At 49.8% G+C, this 13,911-nt stretch overlaps 1 protein-coding gene across 7 annotated transcripts in view; it reads left to right on the top strand.

Moving 5' to 3' along the window:
• The window catches only part of LOC140906245 (uncharacterized), a 106,721-nt gene extending 93,422 nt beyond the window's left edge, over positions 1 to 13,299 (top strand). For all 7 annotated transcript variants that reach the window (XM_073329827.1, XM_073329829.1, XM_073329828.1 and 4 more), the window contains 3 exons: positions 5,419 to 5,572; positions 6,029 to 6,077; positions 12,638 to 13,299. In XM_073329827.1, coding sequence (XP_073185928.1) covers positions 5,419 to 5,572; positions 6,029 to 6,077; positions 12,638 to 12,780 — 346 coding nt within the window. In that variant the 3' untranslated portion in view covers positions 12,781 to 13,299. The remainder of the gene's footprint in view (positions 1 to 5,418; positions 5,573 to 6,028; positions 6,078 to 12,637) is intronic.
• The last annotated feature ends 612 nt before the right edge of the window (positions 13,300 to 13,911 follow it).

Raw genomic sequence — 13,911 nt, forward strand, 5'->3', positions numbered from 1 at the left:
ATAAGTTTCCTTTGCGGGGGGTGTTTCCCCCCGACGTGTTTTCTCAGGCAGTGGGCTATGCCTTGGTCCCCAGGCTTTAAACTGTGCTCAGACTGTGGCACGTTTATGCCAAGAAGCGACCCAAACTTGTGCCTTAAGTGTCTTGGCAAGGGGCATCTCAGGAACCGCTGTAAAATCTGTAAGAGTTTCCGCCCCAGGACCCTTAAGGACAGAGAGCAGTGACTCCAAGTCTTACTTATGGAGGCAGCACTTCGGCCACAGTCGGAACCCCACGCCGGACCTGGCCTCGAGAGTCGCATCCTTGGTGTGCAGCACGCCGGCACTGAGGAAGGATTCAGTTACAGACCCTCAGCACCGCCATGGCTCCACCCACAGGCAGGCATCGGTAAGGCACTGCTCTCGCTCCGTGGTGCCCCATAAAAAGAAAAAGGCAGACAGAGGCGCTCCCCAGCTAGATCCAAGGACCATTTAACCAGCAAGCCCCCATTGGGTGCTCAATTGGCTGGGATCCCATCAACTCCTGCCCCAGGAGGGGTCCAGTTGAGTCCGGACCCACATCGCTCACCGGCCTGCTGCTATGAGGACATGCAGTTCCCCTCCACGCCAGAGGCATTCAAGGCAGCAGCGGACCTGTTAGTACTCACGGCTCTGCCTTTGTCTCCTAGGAGGGAGAGGTCACCGGCACAGATACCAGGCCCTATACATTCTGTGGGCAAGCCGGCGATGATGTCTGCCATGAGGCCATCCCCATTGCATCAGCCTGCGGCACTGGGGGCCATGCAGGAGAGCTGCTCTGGTCCCCAACTTGGCACCAATCCCTGGCACTAAGAGGCTCCGTTCCTCCCTGGTCCTTTCAGTCAGAGACCTTGGAATCGGAAGTAGAGTCTTTGCATTTTAGTAGGAGCAGAAGATCCTGCTCTCGGTGCAATCGACATCCCTACCTGGCGCCGTGGCCAGGCTAGTGGCAGGCTCCTCAGTGGCCCTTCTGGACACCCTGGGCCTATCATCAAAGCCAGGGTTCCAGATCGGTGTCGATGGCCTCAGCCAACAACAGTGTCAGCTGCTGCACTGTCCTCGGCGTCGTCCCTGGCCCCCGATCCCAGCGCTGTCCACAGTGCCATTGCTCCTTGCCCCGCAGGACTCCAGAGGGGCTGAGGGCAGTGAACAGAATCCAGTTCCCGCCACCTTCTCATCCTAGTCGTCGGACGAGGCGGTGGAGGGTACCTCAACTGCTCCGGCCTTAGAGGACCTTAGGGTCCTTCAGCAGCTGCTGAGTGAGACAGGTGGACCAGAACCTGAATATCAAAACGGAGGAGGTGGTGGAGAAAACTGATCCAGTAATTGATATTCTCTCCCCTCCTGGGCCACCCCGAATCATGCTGCCACTGATCAAAACAATTAGCGATGTCACCAAGACTCTGTAGCAGACCCCTTCCTCACTGCCGCCAACCTCCAAAAGATACGAGCGGAGGTATATTGTTCCCTCACATGGGTATGAAACATTTGTACACCCACCCCCAACCGAACTCCCTGGTCGTTGATGCTGCTAACCAGCATGAGCAGCAGGGCTACCAGGGACTTTCTCCCAAGAATCATGAGGCCAAGAAATTGGACCTTTTGGGGGAGGAAAATATACTCGACTTGGGGTTGTAGCTCCGTATTGCTAACCATCAGGCGGTGGTTAGCAGATACACTTTTAACACCTGTAGGACTATGCAAAAGTTCTTTGAACTTCTGCCTTCTGACTCTTGTGCGGAGTTCTCCGCACTAGAGGAGGAGGGCAAATTGATCTCCCTTGTGTCCCTGTGGGTGGCGTTGGACGCAGTCTCCTGTACAGTGGCTACAGGGGTGGCCATGAGGAGTTCCTGGATGCAGCTCTCGGGCCTACCATATATGGTGCAGCAGACAAGTCAGGATCTCCCTTTTGAAGGTCAGTCAGTTTTCAGAAAAGACTGACTCGCGTCTGCACAGCCTCAAGGACTCTCAGGCCACCCTGAGGCTGTTGGGCCTCCACATGCCTGCGACCCAGAGGAAGCACTTCAGGCTTCCTCTCTTCACTCCCCCTCCCCCCCCCGAGGAACAGGAACTCGAGAAAGAGACCTCATCCCTCGTCCGGCCAGGGCTCTGACTAGCCTAAACCCTCCTCAGGCCAGAAGCAGGCCTTTTGAAGGTGTGCTTTGGGGCGACACAACAGTGCAGAGACTGGCTCCATCCCACCTTACCTTTTCGTCCCATCTATCCCCTTCCTACCCTGTGTGTGCTCGCATTACGTTGGACTGTTGGGTGCTCTGCACAGTAGAAAGGGGATATTCACTCCAATTCTCGGCCCTCCTGCCCTTTCACTCCCCTACCCCGTCCCTCTTCAGGGACCCCTCTCACGAGCAACTCCTTATCCAAGAGGTGCAAACACTCCTCTCACTGGGAGCAGTGGAAGAGGTTCCTCAGGACTACAGGGAGAGGGGTTTTTATTCCCGGTATTTCCTAATACCAAAAGCCAAAGGTGGGCTAAGGCCTATTCTAGACCTGTGCAAACTCAACAAGTTCATGAAGAAACTCAAATTCCGCATGGTCTTGTTGGCCTCCATCATCCCTTCTTTGGATCCATGGGACTGGTATGCTGCACTAGACTTGAAGGACGCCTACTTTCATATAGCAATAACTGCGTCCCACAGGAAATACCTCAGGTTTGTGGTGAGCAACAACCACTACCAGTTCAGTCCTCCCTTTCAGTCTGTCAGCGGTGCCTCAAGTATTTACCAAGTGCACGGCATCGCAGCCGCGTTACTGCGCAGGCGCCAGGTACAGGTGTTCCCGTACCTCGACGACTGGCTGATCAAGGGCCGCTCCAGGGCCCTAGTGGAGGCACAAGTCGAATTCATCACGACTTGTGCAGGCTTTCCTCCCGAAGGTTGTCTCCCATTTTCACATCAACCCGGACATCTTCCTCCCAGTGTTCTGTCCTAAGCCGCACTCAAGTGGTAGGGAACAGAGACGTCGCTCACTGGATGTCTGCAGAGCGCTAGCCTTTTATATCAAGAGAACAAAACTGTTCCTAAAGTCCATCCAACTCTTCGTGGCTGTGGTGGACAGAATGAAGGGTCTTCCTGTCTCTCCTCAGTGGATTTCATCATGGATCACATCCTGCATAATGAGTGCTATAACCTGGTAGGTGTTGCTGCCCCTCCACCAGGGTTCAGGCCTCTTCAGCGGCGTTCCTGGCTCACGTTTCCACCCAAGAAATTTGCAGAGCAGCGACATGGTCCTCCATACACACTTTCACCGCGCATGATGCAATCGCCCAGCAGGCCTGAGACAGCGTGGCCTTTGGTAGAGCCGTGCTCCAATCAGTGGACAGCTCCAACCCCACCTCCTGAACTTGAGCTTGGGAGTCACCTGACTGGAATGGACATGAACAAGCACTCGAAGGAGAAAAACCGGTTACTCACCTTCTCGTAACTGTTCTTCAGGATGTGGTGCTCATGTCCCTCCCAATACCCACCCACCTACCCTGCTGTCTGAGTCGCTGGGAAGAAGGAACTGAGGCGGGTATCAAGTCGGCAGGGCCGTATATTGGGCGCCATGAAGGCATGACTCCAGGGGACGCCCAGGCCAACCCTCCAGATACTGCTAAGGGGAAAATCTTCTGGCTGTCATGTGCAAAGCGCACGTGCACCTGGTTGGAATGGGTGTGAACGTCACATGTCGAAGAACAACAGTTGCAAGAAGGTGAGTAACCATTTTTTCCTGAGAAGATTGGGCTTATTCCATTAGGGCAAAGGCTGTATTAGTGCCCTGCCTTCACAGGACTTCCATACAGCTCCTTGGAGTTGAGTACACAGGCTTACTCAGGAATATCATCGACTTGGCATCTGTGGAGGGTGCTTACTTTGGGATGGCAATTGTCCAATCTCTCTCCAGCTAGAATCCACATTCTTAGTATTGCTGGCTAAATCCCTGCAGATGGGAATATGCAGAAGACAGTAGAAAGTAAAAAGGCAAAAATAAAAAAAAACCCAAGTTTGTTTGACAAGTCCTCTTTTACTGTGAGCTGGTATTAATTATACTGCTTTGGCCCCGAATGTTACAGTACAATGTCTCTACAGCCTCTCTTTGTAAATGAAGAACCTCTTCCAGTTAAGGTCTTTGTTTCACATCCAGAAAATCTAAATTTAAATTTATTGTCCAGAATAAATATAAGAGGCTATTCAGGCTCATTGCTTTCTCTCTTAGGGTTTTCTCTGGCGCATCACCAGGGTATCGCTGCACCTTTGTCCTTCTTCTGAGGCCTTGTCTATGCTACAGAGTTTTGTCGACGCAAGTTATGCCAACATACACCACCGCTTTAATTAAACTGCTGTTTTGTGTCAACACTATGTTCCCTGTGTCGGCAGAGTACATCCACACTAGCAGCTCTTGCATTGAGACAGAGAGCAGTGCTCTGTGGGTAGCTATCCCACTGTGCAACTGGCCGCAGGATGCTTTGAGAAGGATTTTCAGTGCTTCATGGGGCAGGTACACCATCACATGGGGCAGGTTTCTCAATCCCATCCTTCCATGGGCATCCTATTAGGTTGCCAGCTGCTTTTCATCTGAAGTGGGGGACAGGAGCGGGGGAGTGTGTGTGATGGGGCGGGGGGGAAGAGAGAGACAGTGCGTGTGTTGGGGGAGAGTGAGTGTCAGCATGTGGTCTCTTTTAAGTTCAGAGAGCAGCCAGAAGCAACTAATCCTGAGGCAGAGGGAGGGGGATACACCACCCGCCATCAACCCCAGCTCTGCACAGCAGTGTCTCTCCCGCCCTCCACCCTACCTACCTGCCACTGTGTTCCTAGTGCAGAGGAGAGCAGGATTCCACATTAATGATTCTGAGATTCCCTCTGAATTCTCCCACAGCCTCGTCTGCCTACAGACCAAGATGATCTACCCCTCCCCTGTAGTCTAGGCAGGAGTGTGTTTGCTGCTGTAGTGCTCAAGGGGGCCTTAGCTATGTGAGCTCTGTACACTGAGGAATTTCCACAGTTCCTGGAGCTTTGGAAGGGGAGGAGCACATGCCTGTGTAGCTGGATGCAGGGCTGTGGAGTTCAAAATAGTGAGCAGACTGGTCACGGTGGGCACTGTGGGATCCTTCCTGGAGGCCAGGTGAACACAGTGTCTACCCTGACGCTTCATAACTCTAACTTTGCCACAAAAATCTCTACGCCTCTCGTCAAGGTGGTTTTCGGCAAAACAAGAGAGTTTTGCCGCCAAAAGTTTCACTGTAGTGTGTACCCCTCCACTGTTTTGCCGACAAAACTGTGTAGTGTAGACAAGGCCTATGTTTCCAGTGGGTATCGAATTAGCGGTGATGTGACCTCTATTTTAATCTCTCTCAGCCTTCTGCTGTTTAAATACCCCTCCTTGATATTTTTTTCTCTAATTCAGCCAACACATTCCTGGCAGACTGGTAGTCTCAGCCAGACAGTCCATGGCAAGTCACCTGCAGAACGCAAGCAGAGAGTGTGCACCTGCGTTTTACGAGTTGAATACAACCTCCTTTCCAGGAATGTCCATGTCTGAGGCACCATCCAGTTCTCATGTAAGCAGCCTGCTAGGAGAGTGTTACAGCTGTTGTGGGGGGGCAATGACAGTCCCATCAGCTGGGCTGTGGTTTTCATGGGAGTTATGCAACTGGAACCTTGTGCAGTACTATGAACACTGACTTTGGTCTGGAGGATTTCATCCTTAACTAGGAACATAGTTCCATGCATCTTTACTGCTGAGAGCATCTTATGCCTTCCCACATGAGAGCTTCGTTTCCTTGTCAGAGCCCTGGGCATCCCTTCTATTTTATAACACCACCTTGAGGGCTTTCTCTTTCCTTGCAAACATAGGTCCCAGCCCTCTCTGATTTATTGGAGTCTGATAGGCCATAGTTGAGCAGCTAATTAAAAATGAACCACTTCTGTGGTGGCTGGTAAAGAGAAGGGTGAGAGACATGGGAGCTCATATAGTTGGGTGTATACTGAACTTTAACTCTTGTTTATTTCCTCAGGTAACTGTGAAGGATGAAAGCGATCTGTTTACCATTCCAAGTGCAGCTGGTAAGCAAAGGCAACTGTTAATGGTTACTGTGTCCTTGCTAGGCAAGGGACACCCAAAATGTGCCCAACCAGGAACTTCACCACCTTTGCAGCCTACAGTCAATTAAGAGATGCAGCCTGTGGGGCATACATATCTCAGCATGTCTGCTCTGATCAAGGCAAACTATATTGGACTTGTCATCTCTGTGAGCCTTGCTTCCATATTGATAAGGGTGGTTGCATTCTGAATCTTAACTGGCTTGTTGCCTTCTCAGTGATCTATTTCAGAGGACCCCACTCTGTTTCTGAATGTGTTTGGTTAGGTGTATGGACGAGTGTGTGGTTCTTTGAGTGACGGTCCCTATGTGCGCGTGTGCTCCATGTGCCTGAGACTGGAAAATTCTTACTAGCAGCATCCATTGGTCTGTGCCTGCATCTTGTGTGTCCTGGGGCTCCGAATCGAGGGCATAAGGGGAGGTGTGGCTTGACTGCCTCTCAAATTCCTTTCTACAGCTTACGGTCTGAGACCGAACTCCTCATTGTCTGCAGCTTTTGCTAGCATTCCTGCTAAAAAAAATCTGGGGGGGGCAAGGGGGTGTAAATAGTTTTCTTAAATAGCTAGTTCTAGTATTTTAGTAGTTAATTTTGTTAGTGTTTTGTGGTCTGTGTTTTCCCCCCATGTCTCTCCTCCATAACATTTAGGGTTCTCAGGATGCCTAAGATCCCAGGCTTTAAATCCTGCATGACCTACCTCTAGCTTTATATTGCCTTGGAGACTCCCACGTTCTCTCCATGTGCAATATTTGCTGTTCACTTTCACCTTGAACATGGCAATCCCATGAATTTCAGCTTCAAAGATACCCTAATGGAGCAGTCAATGAAGCCCCAGTCCAATCCCACGTCCCTCTCTCTCTCTGTCACGCACAAACACAGACCCCCTCGTGCGTCGTCAGCAGTTCCCTAATAATGGCCTTTCAGGCTGACACACTCCAGCTCTGGATCGTCTGATACCAAGCCTGAGAACGCTGACAAGAGACAGGAGGAGGGTAAGATCAAACACCCCATCAGAAACAGGAAAGGTCCGCTCATAAGGCCTCTGAAAAGAGAATCACTTCTCCTCCACCTTCCAAATCACATCCCAGTATTGGTATGTTCGGAGCTCACTGGGACCCAGGGGCTGATCTGTCAATACTGAGGGCCAAGAGCAGCCCTAAGCAGCCAGCTGTGGAAGGGGCAGGACCAGCCCCAGTACTGGAAACAGGAGGGAGTGAGCACCGGCTGCACTGTCGGCACTGCACCACAGCACCAAAAGGGACTTGGTGGTTCCATCGTCTAGCACCCAACTTAAATCACTACTGTCAGCTCCACTGGGAGGTAGCAATCCCTCCCGCTCTCCTTCTGGTAGACCTGGGCTCACTGTCCTGGAGGATCTGGCTTTTATTCCAACACAGAGTTGCTGATACTTGTGGAACCAGTGATCTATAAGGAGATACCCATACCTTTTGAGGCACCATTTGCCAGTATTGTCAATGGCTTTATCCGTGGAGTCTGAAGAATCCTATTCTTCTGGTGAGATAGAGACTGAGTCAGTGTCCCTCTACCTGCTTCAAGAAGCAATGTTTACTCCTGGGGGAATTCTGTGCCTAAAAATTCTGTAACAAAAATTTTAAAATTCTGTGCACGATATTTTCAAATTCTGCATATTTTATTTGTCAAAATAACACAATATAATCACACCAGTTTCAATTATTTTTGGTCATTTATTTCAAAATATTTGTCAACAAGTGTGTTCTGTAACAATACAGACAACAAAAAAGATTCAGAAAATGTTTTTTGGCAAAAAGATTCCTTACTAGGCATATTAATACAGAACTCTGAGTAATAATTGATTTAAACTACAATACAGAACCATATTTCCTGCACCCCCCACAGAAGCAGTGCAAAGTCTGCGGGGAGTGAGGGGTAACGGAGAAGCTGAGGGAGAGGGAAATAATTACTGGGAAGGAGACTGGGTGTGAACTTGGAGGGTTGTCGGGTATGGGTGGGAAAAGTATGGAACAGGTTTTTCGGGGGGGGGGGGGGCAAGGAGGGACTGCTAGAGAGTTTTCCCCCATGTAGAGCCTGGCTGACCCCTAGCCTCACCCATTCAGTCAGGCACATGTGTCCCTCCACCCCCACTCAAACACCCACTCCCCCCCATCCACATGTGTCCTTGCACCCCCTGTCCACATGTGTTCCTCCACCTCCACTCAGATACCCACTTTTCCCATCCCCATGGTGCCCTGCACCCCCTCCCCCATCCCCATGTGTCTCTGTGCCCTCACCCAACCACGCCTTGTCCCTGTGTGGCTCTGTACCCCCTCCCCCTGTCCCAATGTGTCTGTGCCCCCACCCAGCCACCCCCTATCCCTATGTAGCTCTGCACCCCATCCCCCATTACCATGTCGCCCTGTGCCTCCACTCCCATTCAGCCCTTGCCCCAGTCTGTCCTCCCACACTAGCCCTTGTGAGCCCCTATCTGACCCCCCGCCCAGCGCCCCATGCTCTGTCTCTCCATAGCTCCTGACCTGGCAGGTGCTGCGAAGAAGGCAGGCTCTTTCTCTTCCCTAGCTGGCTGGGAGTTGCTGCTGTGTTCTATCGCCACAGCACCCTCTGGTGGGCAAAAGATGGAACTGTAGCCACTTTTCAGCAGAAGCTTTTTTCTGCGCAACAAAATTAAAGTATGCACGGCTCATTAATTATGCGCACCTGCAGTGGCGCGGAATTTCCCCAGGAGTAAATTTTTGCCAAGATAGGGGCTCCAGACTCTCCTGGTACCCTCCCCTTTGTCACCACTTCCTTATTATGATCCCATCCCCTGGACATTGGAGTTCCTGGGATCCCTACTGCAGACCGCCTGACTTAAAGGGATCTCTGCAGGCGTCTACACAAGGATCACTGCAAAGGGAGTATCCTCAGCTCCCTCATAAGTACTGTGAGGAAGATCAACCCAAGCAGACAGAATGGCTCAACCCCCATGCAGCACTCTTCCACATTCCCTGATGAGGTGGTGATACCAGCCACATCATCACTACCCAATGACTACAAGCAATTTCAAGGTGTGAATTCCAGAGTCTCTTCAGATTCTTCTGGAGGAAGCCCAGGATTCCACTCACAAGCTTCCGCAGGACCACAAGTGGGAACTACACAACTTGGTGGTACAAAACATCTTCCAGTGGGGATTCCCATTATGGGATCTCTTCATGCCCAAGGACAACAAGAAATGCCCGACCTAATATTCCCAAGCAGCTTGGGGTCACGTTTCCAGAGGGGATTCTTTCCTGGTTCAGTGTTTGGAGCTGCTGATGTATGCCTTCCCACCCCGCCACCCTTTTGCCCTGAGTCCTAAAGAAAATCAAGGAGGACAGTGTGTTGGTGATTCTCATGGCATCCTACCGGCTGAGGCAGTTCTGGTTCACTAGCATCCTTCAGATGTCAGTGTTCCCGGGCATGCATATCCATCCATTTCCAAACCTTCTAACACAGAACAGAGGTAGGATCAACTATCCTAACCCAGCATCCTTCTAACAGCCTGGTATTGGGAAGGATGACGAGCTTAGAGGAATCGTGCTCCAAGGAGCTACAATCCGTACTCCGTAATAGCAGAAAACTCCCCACGAGACAGTGTTGTGGGCCTAAATGGAAGAGATTTTTTGTCCGGTGCCAACTTCGGCACATAACCCCAGAGGATTTGGACATTCCTACTCTTAGACTACCTTCTTTCCCTGAAGAATCTGGGGCTATCTCTGTTTCCAGTGTGTGCATTTGACATCAATTAACGCCTTCCAATTCCTGGTTGACGGCTACTCAGTCTTCACCCAACCTACAACTCGGGGCATGGCTACGCTTGCAGATGTAGAGCGCTTTGAGTTAAAGCCGCCTTGGGAGAGTGCAGTAGGGAAAGCGCTGAAGTCTGTCCACACTGACAGCTTCAAGCGCACTGGCGTGGCCACATTTACGGCTCTTGCAGCGGCATTGGGAGCGGTGCATTATGGGCAGCTATCCCAGCATGCAAGTGACTGCAACGTGCTTTTCAAATTGGGGGGGTGGAGTGTGTTGTGTGTATGTGGGGGGAGAGAGAGTGGGTTTTGGGGGGGCTGAGAGCATGTCAGCATGCTGTCTTGTAAGTTCAGACAGCAGCAGACCCCCCACCCCTCTCTCTCGCACAGCATTCCACAGTAAGGGTTGCTTTGTCTCGGAGTAGATAAGCAGCTGGCTGTCAGAAACTGAGCTTTCAAAGGGCATATCCGCATTCCTACAGTGATTCAAAAACAATGAGAAGAGTGGCCACTTGACCTGAGGGGATTAGGGGACGTTTCCGGAGGCCGATCAGAGCGCAATAATGTTCACGCTGATGCCTGGGCGTTTCAGCCAGGGTGTACCAAGTGTTAATCTTCTCGCCTAGGTGGAGAACCAGGAGCACCCTAGTGGACGGGTAGTGAGCTAGGGTGCCTGGGGCTGCTTTAATGCGCCTTAACTCACACGTGTAGCCCAACCCTAAGATTCCTGAAAGGCCTTGCCAGAACTTTTCCTCCAGTATTGAAACCAGCACTGTCTTGGGACCTCAGCTTGGCTTTGTCAACACTCATGAATCCTCTATTTGTACCATTGGCCCCTTGCTCCCTTCTTCACCTGAATATGAAGGTAGCCTTCCTGACTGCAATCACCTCTGCCAGAAGAGTGGGTGAGCTCAGGGCCTTTATGGCAGACTCCCTATGTAGTGCTCCCTAGAGTAAGGTAGTTTTGAGGTTACACCGCAAGTTCATTCCAAAGATTCCCTCTGAATTCCACATTAACCAGGTCATACACCTTTTGGTCTTCTCCCCAAAACCTCACGCCATCAGGGAGGACAGGAAGTTCCACTCTCTGGACGTCCCTCAAGCCATAGCTTTCTACCTACAAAGGTCTGAACCCTCCCAGAAATCTGAGACTCTTGGTTTCCTTTGCTGAGCAGGTGAAAGGAGAAGCAGTTTCCTCTCTCAGAGTCTTTCCAAACTGATTTCTGGTTGTGTGCCTTTGCTATGATCTTGCGGGGATGATGACTCGTCAGAGTGAGGGCTCACTTGACCAGAGCCCAGACTGCTTCAGGGCCATCTCTTCAGGATTTTTCCCTCCTGGAGATCTGTACAGTGACAACATGGAACTCTGTGCAAACCTTTACTAGACATTCTGCACTGGTGCAACCCTCTTCTGCGGTTGCGTTCTTCAGTACAGTGGTCCTAGAGTTGATGGTGCAATACAGGTCCTCTCGCCCTCCTCCTTGCTGAATGCTACTTGGGAGTCACCCACAGTGGAATACACACAGGGACCATCACTTGAAGAAAGAACAGTAATGTAAATGACCTGAGTTCTTTGAGATGTGGTTCCTATGTGTATTCCACTACCCACCCTCCTCCTCTCCTGCGTCAGATCCTTTCTCTACCACAAATCACTCTCGGAAGGTATTGGAGAGGCATTCAGTCCACACCACCCCTAAAGCCTTCGGATTGGAGCACAAAGAGATACAGGGCACAGGTGCGGACCAAAGGACGCTACTAGGAAGAATTTTCCAGTCTCAGTTGCACAGAGCACATGTGCACCACAATAGAATACAAATAAGGGCCACACATCTCGAGGAACGTTGGTTACTGTAAAGGTGAGTGATCTTTCTTTTTAAACAGGTCCTTGTTAAGAGGACTTTCAGTAGATGCTCATGTAATAGCAGGACTAGGGTGCGCCTACATTGAGGGGCTGTATGCCATTGTAAGCAGAGCTTTACAAAGCGGAATGCTTGCCTTGAGGGGGAGTAAATCTTCATACTAGCTGCAAGCCAGAGTTTTGTATGGCTCTTCGCAAACTATTGCCAGTCTTAATTATGACATGGCTATCAGGAGGATTGTTCAAGTCTAGGAGCTTTCTATAGCAGCCCCTCATACATGTTAACACCCTGTTTCCCCTCAGCTATCGGTAGCTCCTGCATGTGTTTCACAGGTAGCATTGATCGTGGTAAATGACGGGAGTACTGGGACGTGGGACCCCTTTGGGAACCTTAAGGCTTGTTGAGGGGGAAGGCAGCAGAGAAGAGGAATAACTGGAGGCAGGGAAAGTTGTTTGGCCCCGGAAAGTGAGCTGCATTCTGTCCCTGCACTGCTCCCTGCTGTAGCCAATGCTGGGAGCAGCTCATGTGTACATAGGTTAGGCACAGCTGACTTTTTGTGGACTAGGGAGAGGATAGACAGTTGCCAGATAAGAATTAAAAAAAAAAAAGTAATAAAAAGAGAAAAATACACACAAGGAAGAAGCAAGACAAAAAAGGCGGAGGGGATGGGACGGATAAAGACCCGATGAAAGAGAGAATGGACAGAGGGGAAAGACAGTGTTGTTTTAAAGGGTGCTCCAAGGGGGACCGAACAGAAGAACACACCCAGCCATTAGTGTTTCCCCAATGGGATTCCAGCAAAAGGTTGGGAACCACCAAACGAGAGCACCAAAATGCACAGGTGCCAAAGCAGGACTGGTGTGTCTCAATCTCATGTTTTGTTCTCCTCTTGCATACAATAAAGGTATCCTTCATGGCGGAGCAAAAGAGGGTGTTTGGGGAAAGTGGGAAAATCCAAATGCTCAGGAAGACAACAGTTCTGATGTGGATAAAATGGAGACCAATGGAAACACGCACACTGCAAAAGATTCATGGAGCCCACACTAGTTAGTTATAATTCAAAGACTGTTACCTGACTTGTATACACACAATATATGTACATATATCATTAGTACCAAAAGGCTGTAGAAATAGACTCCTTCCTGTTGAAAAATTATTCTGAAACTGATTGTCATGTAATCTTACACTGATAATTTAACACGATTGACTGAGCGCATTCTGAGCACTGTCTCTGAAGTAGCCTGCTGCATCAGTGCCTCTTTTCAGAACGGAGGAGTTTGCGTACAACAGAAAAGCTGAAGTATCCATTTGGACAATGGTTGGCTGTTTCTTGAAAGAGAAATGAAGTGAGTCAGCTGCATGCAGAAGTGATATTCACGAGACTCCCTCTTTGCTAAGACACTTGACTCTAGAGTGTAGCCAGCAACTCTCTGCCAGTGAAAGCTATTTTGGTAAAGAAAAACTTAGAGTAACAGGCAAAGACTCATCCAAAATGCATAGAGTCAAATGCTAAAACACTGTAGCCTACATATTAATCCAAAGCAATTAATCCAAAGCATCGACCCACTGATTTTTGGAAAGGAAAACAGATTGTGATTTGATCAACAGAAAACTTCTGCAACAATAAAGAACAGCTTCTTGTTGTTCCTTGTAAATTGAGGGGATGGATGAAGTCCAAATTGAGTTAGGATGGTGCTGGAGAATCAGCTTATCCTGCCTGTTATGGAGCTTTTCAAATACAGACAGGTTGTGCTCGAACTTCAGCAGAAGTGGAAAGAAAGTAGGAAAGGTCTAACCTGAAAAGATAATGTGTTTTGTTTACTTAGGGGATTATGCTAATCTACATTAAAACCTCTCCCTGGCCTTCTGGTGAGGTGTAACCAAAACTTCCATGTGGTGAGAGTGAGTTCTTGGAGTTACTGTGTGTCAAGTGTGAGAAATTGCTGAGTTTTGTGTCCTATAAGGACATTGTTTCTGAGAGAGCCTGAAGTCACATTATACTTTTCTGTATCATAAAGCCCTGCAGTGTTACAGTGGCAGTGGATGCAAGTGGGGCTTGATCCACAGCCCACTGAAATCAAGTAGAGACTCTCAATGATTTCAGTGGTCTTTGGAGCTGGTCTCAGTGAAGATGAGAATTTTGTTGAAGAGGAATCTGTGTAGTACAGTTAAATCTTC

This window comes from Lepidochelys kempii, chromosome 2, assembly GCF_965140265.1.
Source record: "Lepidochelys kempii isolate rLepKem1 chromosome 2, rLepKem1.hap2, whole genome shotgun sequence".
NCBI lineage: Eukaryota > Metazoa > Chordata > Testudines > Cheloniidae > Lepidochelys > Lepidochelys kempii.